Genomic DNA, 17,284 nt, shown 5'->3' with positions numbered 1-17,284 from the left:
CAGCGAACATTCACTGAGCACCCACTGCACACTTGGTGCTGTGCCGCCTTCTCGTCACGTGTTATCTCCATTTAACCCTCTTGGTGAGGGTGAGATAAATCTGTTCCCATTTTACTTGGGAAAAAGGAAATTCACTCTTAGGAAGGTTGAAGAGACCACTGCAGTCAAAAGTACCGGGAAGGAGCTCCGGACCTGCAACCTTCAGCGTGAGGATGTTCAGCCCCAGCGTCTCCTGCATGATCGCGCCATCGACTGCACCACAGAATCCACCCTCCCACACGGAGGACAGTCTATCACGTCTACCACCACATCTCTAAGTGCCAATAACCATCTAAATTCCCTTCCTATTTATGTCTATTTTTTTATATTTTCAAACACAAAGCAAAGCAAAGGTTAAATATAATGAATCCCTGGGTGCCCTTCTCCCGGGTTCGACAATCAGCAACATTTACCGATTGCGTTCCATTTGCCTGTACTCCTCACTTTAGGGAATGTATTTTAAAGCAAATCTCGGCATAGTATCATTTCACCCTTAAAATGGCACAAGAACTTTTATTAACTCCAACTACAATGCCATAACTACGCTTACTAAAAATTCTTTAATTTCACCTTCTGTATGGATCGGCTTGCATTCCTCTATGAGCATTCTGCCTCATCTGTTTGAGTATTTGAAATAACTGATATAGGAAAAGCAGGATGAATGTGTGATTTCACCACCCCTCCACTTTTAAAACCACTTTTAGAAGGCTGAGTTAGTGCTCCAGCAAACTCTAAAAACAACCAGCAGGCTTTTTTTCTGGAGGTACCATTATTAGGTAACAGATTTTTAACCAGCTGTCGTCATTAATCTTTCCAGTGCTCAAGTTGTTCACGGCCAGTGGGAGACACCTCGAGCCGGCTCTCAGGCTGACACCCACCCCGGGCCCTGACAGCTGCCCTGCTCTCTGCTGAAACAAGATGTCCCAGACCCATCTGTACTCATGGGGCCCCCAACCCAGACTGGTCCTTCTCAAAGACATACTTTTTCCTTCTGCTGGGAAATTAATTTTGATTTGGATCTTTTCCTCTCTAAATAAAATTAAGTAGACAATTATTTTTAATACAAAGATATAGAACGGAAGAAATCTCAGCCTTTGTACTTCCTACTAGGAACGTTCAGGTTGCATTAAGACTTTAAACACAGCAGGCTTAGGGATTAGGTGATAAAAAGGTCAGCATGCATTCAGCCAGGTTAACCTCATTTCCTTTAACTGTGCTATACTTGATCTAGTTCAAGTTCACCAATTAATTTTAGGGTGGATTTCACCAAAGTTGTATGCAATTTGAGTTTAGGCTTAAATACTAAAGGTTATCAGAACACCCAAAATCATCCTCCATTCAGTGAAAAGATGTTCCCAGTGATGCAATCACTTTATCAGAGTCTTCCAATTAGAAACAGCCTCTCAGGAGGAGCCTGTAATCCAAGCCTACAATATCCCAGAGGAGACTTGCAAATGCAACCCAATGTGGCTTGATTTAACCCAAGTATTCCTTGTGTTTTTATGAAAAAACTTAACAGCTGCTGAGTTGGACTGTTTAACATGCTAACAAAATTAAGAACCTGAAAAAACAAAAAATACAGTTAAAGAACTGGAGAACATTCTGAAACTGTTCTAAAATACAACAGTCTCGTGGGCTGTGTGAAACCATCTCCAAGGCTACAGCCTACTCGGGAAAGGACATTTGCCAGCTGCTTATCAAATGTTCCACCAAAACAACCACTCAAACAGAATGTATTAGACTAAAAAAGACAGCTATTTCTGATGGCAGATACCAAAATCCTTCTTGCTGACAGAAACTTGCTGTCCTTAGAAAGCAGCAGATGACGGATGCAGACTCGACCAAACCTTTCCACATGGAGCTGGCTCGCTCCATGATGAGTGTTATTCACTTTAAGTGCAAAACTGAACACAGAAATGCAAAAAACTAGGCTTGAAAATAAATGGACCAGCTCCAGGGAAGAAGTTAGTGGTCTCAGCGACACACAACTTGATTGTTTTCTACTTCTGGCAGGCACAACATACCAGGGTGTTCTGTTGGGCTTTTTTTTTTCCCCAGAAGACTTACTTCCTAATATTTAGAGGAAAACTAAACAAGATCTTCCCACTTCCTGGACTTGTGTGGACAGCTATGCCAATAACAAGCGTTATTCCTGGCATCAGGGGCCTCACAATTCCTGGGGACTCAGGATGGAGACAGAGAGGGGTGAGGAGCAGAAGGCAAGATGGGACCCAAACAGACCACAATGTTACCTGTCTCTGACCCTCATCTCCTAAAAGCAAGGGGCCTGTCACACCTGGACCCACCCTACTCCTACGGAATCAGAACCTCACTGCAGGTGAACCAGGAAAACAGAGAAGCCCTCATTTCATACTATCAGAACCAGTCAGCTCAGCTGCTGGTTAACTGAGCAGTTCGGTTCAAGTGGTGACTCACGAAACACTTAGAATTTTATAGATCTTATCCATGTTTTTCATTTAAGGCAAAGGTCTTTTCTTAGAGATAAGGTCCACTAGCTCAAGTTTCAAAAATTCCTCATCCAGACCACAACCTCTCTGTGGGGAACTTAAAAAAAGACACTGGACAAGCAAGATGAGAGCAGAATCCTTCTGGAATCTTCAATTTCCCCCATCAAGTCCATACCTAATTCACTAGCTTTTTTTCCTCTAGTGAATCACCTGTTAGCCCTCAGCTTACAGTTTTTTTTTTAAGATTTTTCTGATGTGGACCATTTAAAGCCTTTATTGACTTCATTACAACAGGGTTTCTATTTAATGCTTTTGCTTTTTGGCCATGGAGGCATGTGGGAGTTTAGCTCGTTGACTAGGGATTGAACCCTCATGCCCTGTACTGGAAGGCAAAGTCTCAGCCCTTGGACAGCCAGGGAGTCCCAGCTTACAGTTCTCACACACGGTTCATCAGTCGCCATAGTATTTAATGAAATCATGTGATTACGATAACAAATAAAATCAGTGAACAGGTCTAAGAGCCAACACACTTGACTCTGGGTAATTACTCAGTGTCGGAGCTGAAATGCCCAGGGGATCTGACCATGATGGGGGGAGGCATCAATCATTGTACCTGATGAAGGGCCTGGAGAGCGCCAATTACTGGGACACTTTAGTTAAGTGGAGGGAGGTCAACTAATAGCTTCTACTGTAATTTTAAAGCCCAGATCCCTCCTCCCCTTCCCAAAAGAAAGCAGTCTATGGAAGACAGAACTTCTAAACTTGGCTTTTCTTATTAGTAGTTCCTTGCCAGCACAACCAACCAAAGCGTTCACTTGTTTAGCGAGAGCTTCGGGGTTTTCCCCTCTTCGTCTCCTCTTAACCACAACTTACAAGGAAAGTATGTATGAGAATTTTCTGGGATGGTCTTTACACAGGTGCAGGTGAGAAAACGCCTCTCCAGGAAGATCTGGGTGTGTATTAAGACTATATCTTTAGAAGATTTTGCTTTTACATGTAAAATATATCATGACATGAACTTTCCAACACCTGACTCAAACATTCAGTTCACTAGATAACATTTACTCTCACATGACTGAAATTATTCATCTCTGTTCAGTATGAGAAAATGCTATTCTAATAACGAGGTTTGTTTTTTTTTTCTAGTCTGTGGGTAGAGAAAGGGATTAGTCAAAGGAGAATCAGTTACTCTAAGTTATTCTACTTAAATTTCATACACACACAAAACTGCAATTATAACTGATGCAGGGAATAAAATTTCTAACAAAAAGAATCACCAGATAATAATTTTTTGAAAATAAGTCATTCTTAAGTGTTGATATTTTAATAGATTTATGTTCAAAGATGTTAACTGTAATATAAATTATGAAAGCAAAAAAAAACCAAAACCAGTACCTAAGGGACTAGTCACATAATTGTAGCATCAGTTCAGTCGCTCAGTCATGTCAGACTCTTTATGACCCCACAGACTGCTGCACGCCAGGCCTCCCTGACCATCACCAACTCCCGGAGTTTACTCAAACTCATGTCCATTGAGTCGCTGATGCCATCCAATCATCCCATCCTCTGTCATCCCCTTCTCCTACCATCTTCAATCTTTCCCAGCATCAGGTCTTTTCAAATGCATCAATTCTTCCCATCCATCAGGTGGCCAAAGTATTGGAATTTCAGCTTTAGCATCAGTCCTTCCCGGAGAAGGCAATGGCACCCCACTCCAGTACTTTTGCCTAGAAAATCCCACGGACAGAGGAGCCTGGTAGGCTGCACTCCATGAGGTCGATAGAGTCGGACACGACTGAGCGACTTCACTTTCACTTTTCACTTTCATGTATTGGAGAAGGAAATGGCAACCCACTCCAGTGTTCTTGCCTGGAGAATCCCAGGGACGGGGAAGCCTGGTGGGCTGCCGTCTATGGGGTCGCACAGAGTCGGACATCAGTCCTTCCAATGAATATTCAGGACTGATTTACTTTAGGATGGACTAGTTGGATCTCCTTGCTGTCCAAGTTGCAGCATACCCACATGATTAAAATATAAGTCACTAAAAATCATGTCATTGAAGAATCTTCTGACAAAAAATAAGAAAGTGTTCAGGGCACAACTTCACAGATAAAAAACAAGACAAAAATACATGCAAAATTATCCCAGTGGCAGAAAACATAAAGAAAACATATAAAATGTTTAACAGTGTTTATCTCTGAGTGGTGGTATCACACGTGACTATGTATTTCTTCTTCATAGTTCTGTATTTTTTTAGTTTTTCTATAATATGAATGTTAAAAATGCAATTTTTAAAGGTTTGATCAATTGGGATCAGAAATTTCATACACTATATAGACTTCCTTGCCTTCTCAAACAGAGAGATGAAAACAGGACAGCCTCTGATGGGACAGAATTGTCAGTATCAAGTAACCATAGAGCCCTCTGTGATAAAAACATACTCCTGGGCCACGGAAGCAGATGGCTACATTTATGACCTTAAATAAGCAGTTGCCGAAGTATGCCCCAGGGAACCTAGCCCCACCAGACTGATTAAGCGTGGGAAATATTGCAATACATACTATTAATAGCTGGAAGAGAAAAACCAAACAAAGCAAAGCAAAAATAAAACCCCTCTTATTTAACCAGGTTCCCCAAATTTCTTCACCATGGAACCCTTTTAATGTAATCACCATCAAAAGCCATGGAATCAAATAGCCCCAACCACTTCATTAACAACTGTTGAAGCTTTATTTACTGGGCATTTATTAAACTGTCATGCACTGTGTTCCACAGTTTACAAACACCGTCTTATTTAATCCTCCAAATGTCTCTTAAGGATGCTATCTTAATTCTCCCATTTTAAAGATGGGGAAGCCAATACTTAGGAAGGTTCATCTGTGTCCAAAGTCTCCTAGCAACCCAAATTCTATCTTAACCACTATGCTTAACAGCTGATCTTCCATTTTTTGAGCAGCTTCATTTATTTCTTGATGGTGTATAATCGGGTCTACTAGTTATCTCCTACACCCTGTAAAAAATCTGCCACTGACAAGCCGAGAAGACCAAGCGTGTCGTTATCTGAGTTGTGTGCAAAGCAAGATTCAGCAGACTGGGCACTGGGTTCAACATTCCCCGCTAAGAGATTCTGGCTGACTGAAAAAAATTTTTTTCTTCCAAATTCTTTCAGCCTTCTGACTGATCCCTCTGCTTTCTGGTCTTACCCCCTCAAACCCATCCTCCTCTGGCTGTCTGAATCATTTGTATGAATCACCAAGTGTGACCGCGCCACTCCCAGGCTTAAAACCCTCCCTGTGACTGGACGGTGAAGCCCGAGCCCTTTCAGCAAGCTTGGGACCGTCGGGTTTCTGCCGGCCTCTCTGACCCCGTCCCCTCATGCCCTGCCCTGGTCCCTCCAGCGAGGCCTCCAACAGTCCTGTGCACATGCTGTTTCTTTCCTCGTGTCTCTCTTTGTGGGGCTCGGAAACCCTTCTCCCTCCTTACCTGGCTAACTCACCCTTGCAATCACAGCTCCTGAGTCATCTCCAGGAAACACTCCTGCCGATCACCCCCAGCCCAGCAAAGGCTCTCCGGGTCTCCCTCCCACTAGGGCGTGCCCTCACCCCTCCTGCGTCACGTACATTGGGATCGGCTTACGTGTACCAGCGCGATCCTCAAAGATGAAAATTCTGTGGCTTAGTGGTTTCACATCCCCAAGGTGCTCCATGAAGGTTGAGTAAATGCATAAACTTCCTCCACATCAGCTGTGCTCGGGAAAGCCGCTTTCTGATGGCAAACGTTAATTAGCACTTATTCTGTCCCTCTGCCAATGCCGGCCCTGGGCTATGGTATGAAAATAACCTCAGGGCGCCATTAGCTAACCTTGGAGACAATAACCTACTGACCAGAGAGCTCCACCCATGGCTCTCTTTTCCCTCTTCCCTGTGAAGAAACTAGAATTTTCCTCCCTCTTTGTACCATTGGGTAGTTTGGTTTTCCTGAATGATGATGGGATGTAAAAACCCCCTGGAGCCGAAGAAGGAGATAAACCAGCTAAAACTCTTGCCCCAGCGTGTTCCGAGCCTCAGCAATCACACCCGTGAGCAGAGGCTGACGCACAGGTCGTTACAGACACCAGGCACTGCGGCCTGGCATGGTCCCCTGAGCAACAACCTGCCAAATGCTGTGATAAAAGCCGAATCTACGACCGAGCTGACTGGGCTCAAGAGCACCTCGATTCTGCACGTGTCCTGAGGTTCCTCTTGACCAGTCTGTACAGCACAGGCAGCGCAAAAGGATGCTGACTTGTCTGTAAAGTCGAGTCATCAGACCTGTTTCTCCCTGCGCCTCCATGGCACCTCTTTCCTTTTCCCAACCCGCCGATGATAAGCTCAATGGCCTTTTAAACTTTTATGTTCGCCTTGATTTCAACAAGTGCTTGGGAGAGGTTACTTAGCTCTCAAATTTGTATCCCTGAGCTCCAGAACCGCACAGTCAACTGCCCACTGCACGAGGCCACGTAACTGCCCTGCCTGTCCCCCTGCCGGGCTCCACGGCCCCAGGGACCGCCGCCTCCCCCCCCCTCCCCGCCCCGCCTTGCTCTGGGCCCTCCTTTTACTCACTTTCGCTTAAAGCCCAGCTAGCTCCACTCACTCAGGAGCACTAACTGGGCACAGCCTATGTGCCAGGCCTGTGCTAGGGTGCCCGGGACACAAAGAATGGAACCCCAGGGCCAGGCAGGACACAGGGAAGCAAGTGACTTACAAAATGTGTGTCAAGTGCCACCAAAGAGACACAAAAGAGGCTAAGGGGCCGTGTGTCTGTGACTGAGCGGGAAGAGCGTTTGGAAGGCAAAGCTGATGGGCCCCTCAGTGGGCAGGGGAGGGGGGTACAGCTCCATGAGGGTGGGAAGTAGGAAGGGGCTAGGCCAGCTGGTCTGCATCTCCCCCCCCAGAACTCTGGCTCGAATCCTAAGCTCTTCTCGCCTGGTCTTCCGGAACCCCCCACGCCAACCCAGCCCACACTGCAGCCAGCACGGCCTTCCTGAGGCGCTCCAATCACACCGCGGCCCCGCTCCAGAGTCACGGAAACTCAGTGCTACCAAGTGAGTTGCCACGCAGCTCCTGCCCGGGCTCTCGGCCTCGTCAGCTTTCTTTCTTGTCACTTCCCTTCACACGAGCAAACCTGACCTGGTAACTCACGAGTCATGAAACCTGCCCCGAGCTTTCCTGCTTGGTGCCCGGGCTCAGCCGCCTTCCTGAGCCCCCACTTCGGTCAATATACAATTGAGAGAAATAAATACCTAATTCAAGACAGTGGCTCCCTGGGGGGGTGGGGGTGGCGATCACGCTCGGGATGGAGCACAGGGTTTGCTCTGGCTCAGTCGCGTTTTCTTCCTAAGCTGCTGGCAGGTACACAGATGTTCCTTGTGTCATTCCACCCCCTTACAGGAATTACTGTATTTCATCATTTATTTTCTTAAAGCTTGCCCGCCTATCAAAGTCCATCTCTTGCAGTAGGAACCTAACCTAGCCAGAAAGCCCCTCTTCATCTGACATTCAATGTTATTTACAATTCATGTGTGGCCTTTCTCTTATTCTTCCTCTAAAGAATATAAACAAACGACTGTGGTAAAATATACACAACACGGGCCTTTCCTGGCGGCTGGGTGGTGAAGAACCAGCCTGCCAATGCAGGGGATATGGGTTTGATGCCTGGGCTGGGAAGATCCCCTGGAAAAGAAAATGGCAACCCACTCCACTATTCTTACCCGGGAAATCCCATGGACAGAGGAGCCCGGTGGGCTACACCCCACGGGCTCACAAAGAGTCAGACACGACTTTCCGACTAAAACAGCACACACGAGACTGGCCGCTGCCACCACTTTCCAGGGCGCACTCGCACGCCAACGGCGCGAGTCTGCTGTGCGGCCACACCGTCACCTGTCTCATCTCCCCAATCCGAAGCCCCCACCTCCCATTCTCTCTGGTGCTGTGGATGTCTGTGCACTGAACCTCCCCCCAAGTTATAATACAGCGATTATACGCTATTCGTGCTTCTACCCTTTGCACTGCCTCACAGGTGGGCGCTGCACAGACGTGGACCTGACACGGAATCGTCTAGAAATGGCAGCCAGGACGTTATGCCTTTTAGTTTTAGCAATAACAGCCGATAACAACAGTCTACTCAGTGTTCACTCTGTGCCAGGTACCATGATAAGTATCCTAACAACTTCTCTGATTTAGCCCACCTGCAACCCTATGGAGGCGCTTGCTGTTATTGTCCCCTTTATTTTCAATGAGGAAACTGCAACTGGAAAGACTGAATGCTTGCCAAAGGTCACATCGATGGTAACAAAAGCCAGTTCTGTGCTGAGCCGCCCCCACTGAGCTTTTAATCAATACAGAGGAAGTAGACAGCAATTAAGTAAAATAAGGGATCGGATTTCACGTAAGCCAGCCTAAACAATTCTGAAAATCTCGTCAAAGAAAGGGAGCCACCCTCTACCAGCTTCACCTGCAATGCCACTTAGCCTCACAAGAACCCTAGAGGCAGGCACGGTCACTGTCCTCACTTTCCAGGGGACGCACTGAGCTGGAAAACAATAAAATAAGTCACCAAAGTCGCAGCTATAGTCTTTCCACGAAATCCAGATGCCTTCTTTGAAAAAGAGTCAGCCAATATTGGATTCCAGAAAATATTCTGGGACACAGTAATGTTTTACTCAAGAGTTAAAGTCATAGGTCCATGGAAGAGAAGATTTAAACATAAAAGTTGCAGCCTTTATATACATGCAGTAATGACTGGCTGACAGGAACAGAAACATACTCCTGTAGTAGCCACTCAAAAGGGTTTCACATCTCAGCCTCTAAAAACCAGTCCCACCAGCGTTCAGAGCTCGTTTGAGGAAGCAGTCCCTCATCCGTACGCTTCAAAGAGCCATTATGATTCATGCAGTAGCTTCGCAGCCCCACACAAACCACCCCAGAACACGCCTTAGGGAAACAGCTTCTTCCAGACCAGGCTCTTGAGTTTCCACAGAACTGTTTCTCAGATCCTCAGTTTTTGCATGTGGGCAGTTTCACCTGTCACAGGAGCAGAGTTCCTGAGTTTGAATTCTTAGTGAATCCTCAGCTAACACCAACTCGTCAGCACTTCCTCAGAAAGCACACTGGGAAGAATGACCCAAGAGGTCCGGTTTAGCTGCCTAATCCCCTGAGCGATGGTTCCTTTTAAGGGAGTGCCCTGCAAGTCCAATGGGGTTAATGTGGACAGACAGACAAAGGCGCATTCCACCGCCAAGTAAAAATAACTTGACATAAAAATAAAAACGTGTGCATAAGAAATATCAGCCCAGAGCAAAAGGAAAGAGCTGCCTATCAGTAGGGACACACTACATTTTAGAGAACTGCATGCAGACAAGAGGAACAGGAAAAGAGAAACCCACGGGCAGGGAAAATGAGAATGTCTGCTGCTCCAACACATTTGACTCTAGTTTCCAGCTGGACTACAGCTCAGAAGCCACAATTAAAACAATGTAAGTGAAGCACAATACACAGCTTATTTAAACCTAACAGTGAACGCCTTCAAAACCTAGCCACACTTTCCAGTCGCCACAAAATAGCCCCTCAGGCTTGAAGAAGCCTTACTCTACAATTTAAAACACTTCCTTCTGCCAATTAAAAAAAAAAAGGCCTCGGTTTAGGGTAAGAGATCTACGCCTGAAAGTCCTGTTCTATTTACTGTCTCATTCTAGTGCTACTGAGACAATCACTAACCACAGAAAGCTAAAAAAAAAAAATTTAGGCTAATAACAAATAAAAATCTACTCTAGATTCTTGAAATAAGACCCTATTATCTGGCTGGGATGACCTTATATGCATGATTGTCAATAACTGTTCCAAAAAGAGAACTACAAATTACTCATGCAATTACTCTTTACTGAACACTATTAATATGTACCATGTTAAGGACCTAACCCTGGAGTAGGAAATGGCAACCCGCTCCAGTATTCCTGCCTGGAAAATTCCATGAACAGAGGAGACTGGTGGGTTACAGTTCATGGGGTCCCAAAGAACTGGACATGACTAAGCACTCACACAAGCACCTAACACGCACTCTCTAATATAATCCCCAAGTCAACTCTGAGAAGTATTTTCATTGAACTTTCCTGGTGGTCCAGTGGTTAAGAATCTGTCTCATCAATGCAGGGGATACAAGTTCGATCCCTGGTCTCGAAAGATCCCACAGGCCACAGGGCAGCTGAGCCCCTGTGCCATAACTACTGAAGCCCGAGTGCCCTAAAGTCTGTGCCCCATGAGAGAAGCACGTGGGCAGCTTCTCTGCAACGAGAAGTCCAATCACTGCAAGTAGAATAGCCCCGCTCACCACAACTAGAGAAAACCCACATGCGTAAACCAAGACCCAGCGCGGCCAAAAATAAAACTAAGAAGTATATTTTCTTTCCCACATATCCTTCCCCAGCGGCGGCTCACAGAGGTGAGGTGACCTGCCTGCAGTCACACAGCTGGGCAGTGGCCAGGCCTGGCCCGGAATGTATAATTCCAGAGCCCGAACGTTCTTTAACACCAGATCATAAACATGCCATCTGGTCAAAGCTATTTCACAAATATTTCCTTCTGTCTCACAGCCACCCCCAAATAAACCAACACGCAACATCAGCAGCTGAGTGAAACTGCCAGGGCCAGAATGCTGGTTGTTCACATCACAGCCCTTCCCTCAGAAACCCACCACACACGTCCAGGGCAACAGGACTTTCGAAGGGTCACCATGGCTGGGTGAGCTGCCTGGCTAAGGCAGTCTGGTTTTCACGTTCAATTTCCTTGTTTTAATACAAGCACTATACCCTGAAGAACAAACTTCTGCTGAGTAATTTAACTTAATCACGTGGCCTAATCAAGAGAGATTGGTCCTCAGTATCTGTATGAGGTACTCTGGCATGAAGATCACCTGTACTAAAAAAACAAAAACAAAAAAACCCCTGCTAGATTAATCTGCCTCTCCCTTTAAATAGTAACCTACGGTGTGTCTCAGATAGAGGAAACAGGTAAAGCTGTCCTAACAGCCTGAGTCAGCAGACTGACTTGACTCCACAATCTTCCCTCCACTAAAAGGCACTTTACTTCTATTAATGTTCTACTAATATAACTACAGTACTCTGTCCTGAAACTGGGGAGTCACATATAATAAAATTAACTTGTAGGCAGTGTTACACATTAGAAATACATACCTATCATTTTATTATTAAACTAGAAAGATGCCTGCAGGCAGTCGACAAAAGGTCTCCCGGCAACTGACAAGCAGAGTTAACTAAGCAAAGATTTTCTTTCTTTGGAGACATGAAACTCTCATTCAGTCAAGAAAGATGGATTTTGTCACTTATTCTTCTCTTAAAAGGAAAGCGCCACATGGAGACCATAAATGGGGTGAATTGCATCTCAGAGCAATGTTATATGTGCCAAGTTACAAAGCCTGTGAATACAAGGGGTGGATTAATGGAAAGACTGATACCATCTTACTACAGTGGCCTCTCTGTAGCTCCGGACAATGATCTGTTGAGGGTTTTCCAGTGGTTTTGAATGTGCAACCTCCATACAAGCCCCCTTTTAAGGGGGCTGGCTCAGTGCTGAACAGTCAATCCCTTTGCAGAAAGCAAGCCAAAAGCCCCCACACAAGCTTCTGGGTGAGAAGCTTGGCCCTGTAGGCGTGGGAAGGCTCAGACTTCAGAGACAAAGGAGCAAAAGCAGGAGGTGGGCTGGGGAGAGCTGGCTGGGCCAGGGTCTACCAGCCTGGAGAGGACCCAGATTCACAGGCTGGACTTTCGGGGAAAGAGTTCAAAAGGGCTGGGGGAGAAGGACAGAAGAAAGCACACCAGGAGCGAAGTCAGTTACCCCTGAGAACAAACCCTGCTACAAGGGATGGAGGGAGATCTCCAGAAACAGTAGTGGGCACACCTTGCAGAGACGGGGCAGCCTGTCTACTATCAGAGGTGGGGGTGGGCTGTCAGCCCCTGACCTCCAGTTTATCTCCTAAAAAACAACTTCAGGGATCCTCCTTGGCCCCAGCTAGGAAGGACACTGTGGGGCAGAGCCACCATGCTAGAATTACCACATTCCCTTCTTCCACGGAGGGGGGCATGGCATCCTGCCAACCCACAAGACCAGAGGTGAGCCCCCGGGACAACACTGGTAAGACACCTTCCAAATGAAGTCAGACCCGGAACAGGCCCTCTGACCCTAAGGATCCCTCGGATAAACAGCCAAATCAGATCTTAACCTAGGTAAGTCCGCTGCCTCGTGTCTCCCAGCCTTGGAGACCCCTGCCCACCTCTAAGGCCCATCTCAGAACCACCTCTCAGATTTAGCTAGACACTGCCCCCAAATCCATCTTGGAACCCCCGGTCCTTTCCTAAGATTCCTATCTAGCTAATCCACTCAGCCCCTCAAAGCCTATCCTCAGATCCCAGTAATTATTTCCCTGTACCGTCAACCCTTCCCTCAACACCAACCCCTGCCCAGACCTAATCTTCCGCCCCCTCAGTCCCGTCTCAGGCATCCCCAATCCTCGATTACCGTCCCCTCGACCCATTCCAACCCAGTTTCGGTCCCTCAATTCCCTCCTCGCCTCCCCAAACTCGGCCACAGCCCTCCACGATCCCGAATACCCCTTCCAGGCTCCCTAATCCGCGTTCCACTCCGCCTCAGGACCCCTCCAGCCCCCGCAAGCTCTGTCCCACCCAAGAGCTTTTCCCAGCTCCGCCCCAGCCTCGGTCCCCTCATCCCCAACCCCACCTCAAGCCCCGCTCCCCAATTTCTCGTCCCAGTCTCCTCAACCCAACATGAAGCACCGCGACCGTCTCCGCCTCGGGCCACCTCCAGCCCGCCGCGGGCCCCCGGCCCCGCGCCCCCCTCGAGGCCCCGCCACCGCCGCTTTGAGCTGCCGCTCGGCTCACCTCCTCCATCTTCTGCACCATCTCTGTCAGCTGCCCCTCATCCTCCAACAGCTCGTTGAGCTGCACCAGCGACAACCCGGCGAACCGAGCTTCGCTCACACCGCCCGCCATCGTCCCGTCTCGGCCGCCGCCGCCGCCGCCGCAGCTCTGGCAGCCAAGCTCCACGGACCGGAAGCGCCGCCCTCAAGGCCCGCCCCCAGCGGGGGGGCACGTGACGCCAGCCGTGGGCCCTGACGTCATCGCCTCGCGGGCGGGAGGACATGACGTCGCAGTGTGGGCTCTTGGCAGGAAGAGTGTTAGGGGCTGGGGTTGTCTCTGGGAAGAATGGGGGCTTCTAAGGGAAGGGACCTGGAGACAGGCTTGGGACGCAGTGGTCAGCGGTAATGATGTCACTGCAGCATGACATCAGGAGGGTGTCAGAAGAGCCTTTTCCTCCAGGAAAAGAAAGGCGTAGATGTGAAGAAAGTAGGCAGTGGGACGGAAGTTTGTGCAGCCTAAGCCCAGCCTGACCGAGGGAACCCCAAAGAAGGGGATTTATGGGAAAACAACTCTAGATGCCTTTGGTTTTTCATAATTGTGGAACTGCCAAGTCATTCGACAAAATTGAGACCTACTATGTGGACTAGGAACTGGGTATATCAGTTCAGTTCAGTTGCTCAGTCGTGTCCAACTCTTTGCAACCCCATGAATTGCAGCACACCAGGCCTCCCTGTCCATCACCAACTCCCGGAGTTCACTCTAACTCATGTCCATCGAGTCGGTGATGCCATCCAGCCATCTCATCCTCTGTCATCCCCTTCTCCTCCTGCCCCCAATCCCTCCCAGCATCAGAGCCTTTTCCAATGAGTCAACTCTACGCATGAGGTGGCCAGAGTATTGGAGTTTCAGCTTTAGCATCAGTCCTTCCAATGAACACCCAGGACTGATCTCCTTTAGGATGGACTGGTTGTATCTCCTTGCAGTTCAAGGGACTCTCGTGAGTCTTCTCCAACACCACAGTTCAAAAGCATCAATTCTTTGGTGCTCAGCTTTCTTCACAGTCCAACTGTCACATCCATACATGACCCCTGGAAAAAACAATGCCTTGACTAGACGGACCTTTGTTGGCAAAGTAATGTCTCTGCTTTTGAATATGCTATCTAGGTTGGTCATAACTTTCCTTCTAAGGAGTAAGCATCTTTTAATTTCATGGCTGCAATCACCATCTGCAGTGATTTTGGAGCCCCCCAAAATAAAGTCTGACACTGTTGCCACTGCTTCCCCATCTATTTCCCATGAAGTGATGGGACCAGATGCCATGATCTTAGTTTTCTGAATGTTGAGCCTTAAGCCAACTTTTTCACTCTCCTCTTTCACTTTCATCAAGAGGCTTTTTAGTTCCTCTTCACTTTCTGCCATAAGGGTGGTGTCATCTGCATATCTGAGGTTATTGAGATTTCTCCTGGCAATCTTGATTCCAGCTTGTGCTTCCTCCAGCCCAGCGTTTCTCATGATGTACTCCGCACATAAGTTAAATAAGCACAGTGACAATATACAGCCTTGACATACTCCTTTCCCTATTTGGAACCAGTCTGTTGTTCCATGTCCAGTTCTAACTGTTGCTTCTGACCTACATATAGGTTTCTCAAGAGGCAGGTCAGGTGGTCTGGTATTCCCATCTCTTTCAGAATTTTCCACATTTTATTGTGATCCACACAGTCAAAGGCTTTGGCATAGTCAATAAAGCAGAAATAGATATTTTCCTGAAACTCTCTTGCTTTTTCCATGATCCAGCGGATGTTGGCAATTTGATCTCTGGTTCCTCTGCCTTTTCTAAAACCAGCTTAAACATCTGGACATTCACGATTCACGTATTGCTGAAGCCTGGCTCAGAGAATTTTGAGCATTATTTTACTAGCGTGTGAGATGAGTGCAATTGTAAGGTAGTTTGAGCATTCTTTGGCATTGCCTTTCTTTGAGATTGGAATGAAAACTGACCTTTTCCAGTCCTGTGGCTACTTCTGAGTTTTCCAAATTTGCTGGCATATTGAGTGCAGCACTTTCACAGCATCATCTTTCAGGATTTGAAATAGCTCAACGGGAATTCCATCACTTCCACTAGCTTTGTTCGTAATGATGCTTTTTAAGGCCCACTTGACTTCACATTCCAGAATGTCTGGCTCTAATTGGGTATATAGTTCTGAATAAAATAAAAAGGACCCCCGCTGACATGGAGCTAACAGACAGGGAGGCAAACAAAAAAATAAACGAAGTGATTACAAATTGGGAGCGTGCAAAGAAGGAAGTGAATGTTGAAATAAAGAGAGTAATGGGGATACCTTTAAAGAGAGCAATAAAAGGTGGTCCTCTCAGGGAAGATGACATCTGAGGAGATCTGAAGGGTGAGAAGGGCAGAATCACCCACCATTCCTATAGGAAGCGCAAGCCTGCAAGACCAGCATGTACGGAAGCCCCGAGTCAGTTCTAGCTTGGTACATTCAAGGACGGGCAGAAAACCAGTATGACTGGAGCATCAGAGCAGGGACCCATGTTAGTGCCGTGTGCCTCAACTCAGAGGAAGGTACCTAGACATTTAGGTGGGCCAAGCTGTGCTCTTTCAGAGAGATTATTGCCGGTGCCATTGTGCAGTCTCCCCACCCCTAGAAGCGTCTCAAGATCCAGGAATTCTGGGAACTTGTTATCCTGCTTTGGAATCTTCCACAGTTCTAGCTGGACGAAACCAACATCTGAGCATAACCACAAAAGCCTCCTAATTTTACACATAAGGAAACTGAGGCCCTTGGAGGAGGAAGTTGTCTTTTTTTTCAAAATCAAGTAATTGGCACATCTCCTGGCTCCCAGACTGGCATTGGCCACGCTGGCATCCTACCACACTGACCTCGGCACATAACTCAGCACTGAGCACAGTCCAGACATTCAGTAAACACTTGTTGGCTGACTAACGAGCTTTGTGCATGAGGCTGATGTTTTTGCTCCCCCATCCATAGAACATAAGGTCTGAGTTGTCTGCCCATACATTAGACTGGGCTCCAGTGACCATTCTCTTTCCTCCTAGCCCCTGTGACTAAGGGCACACATTAGTGGGAGATGAGTAAAACTAGCAGAAGCATTTCATACTGTCTGTAAACAAAAGATTTTTATTGAGTTCTAAAAGGGCCCTTGATTGTTTTCTTCCTTTGAGCTTGTCCAAAAAGGTGGCTTTAAGAAAGACCATAATAAAGAAGAAGGGGATGGAGAAAGTCAAGTTTATAACCAGAGTAGGCACTCAGTTTAATTTCATTATTTTCCCTTTTCTCTCCAGGAAAAGTATAAACCTGCCAAATTGAGAATAGTAGCTGTACTTCCAGGAAATCCTCACCCATGAGGCTTAAGATGATGTCCAGAAGTTTCTCAAATTCCCCACAGAAGGTAAGAACAAGGTTGGAGGTCAGAGCACTCCAGAACATAGAGGGGTGACGTGACTCATCCAAGGCACACCAAGAGCAAACCTGGTCCTGAATGGCATACCTGTGTACAATGGGCCCTAGAATGCTTAGTCCAAACCAGGTTCACAGCAGCCCTGCCTGGTCCTTATAAACCTTCTCAAACCTGCTTTCTGCCACTGACCTAGTCGAGTCACACACCACTTCCTTTGTCAAACAGAGCAAACCGCAGAAAGGTCTTGTTTTCTGCTGCTCTAAAAACTTCTCGTCGCTCTTAAAAGTGGTTGAGAGAAGAAAAGAAACATAAGAAGATCCTGGCATTGGTGTCAAACCTGTTGATTTGAATGCGTGGGTGAGCTGGTACATCTCCCCCCTCCGGCTTTGTGTTAAACTAAGGTCCGGGT

General features: G+C 47.0%; 1 protein-coding gene across 2 annotated transcripts in view; it reads right to left on the bottom strand.

The window, feature by feature from the left end:
• The window catches only part of VPS37B (VPS37B subunit of ESCRT-I), a 31,375-nt gene extending 17,700 nt beyond the window's left edge, over positions 1 to 13,675 (bottom strand). Inside the window, exon 1 of one of the 2 annotated variants that reach the window (XM_055550518.1) lies at positions 13,459 to 13,675. In XM_055550518.1, the coding sequence (XP_055406493.1) occupies positions 13,459 to 13,569 (111 nt within the window). In that variant the 5' untranslated portion in view covers positions 13,570 to 13,675. Of the gene's footprint in view, positions 1 to 1,021; positions 3,792 to 13,458 lie in introns of those variants that run through there. The other variant, XM_055550519.1, reaches the window with a different exon arrangement.
• Between the last annotated feature and the right edge of the window lie 3,609 nt (positions 13,676 to 17,284).

Source organism: Bubalus kerabau, chromosome 16 (assembly GCF_029407905.1).
Source record: "Bubalus kerabau isolate K-KA32 ecotype Philippines breed swamp buffalo chromosome 16, PCC_UOA_SB_1v2, whole genome shotgun sequence".
Taxonomy (NCBI): Eukaryota; Metazoa; Chordata; class Mammalia; order Artiodactyla; family Bovidae; genus Bubalus; species Bubalus kerabau.
This window is presented reverse-complemented; position numbering and strand designations above follow the sequence as displayed.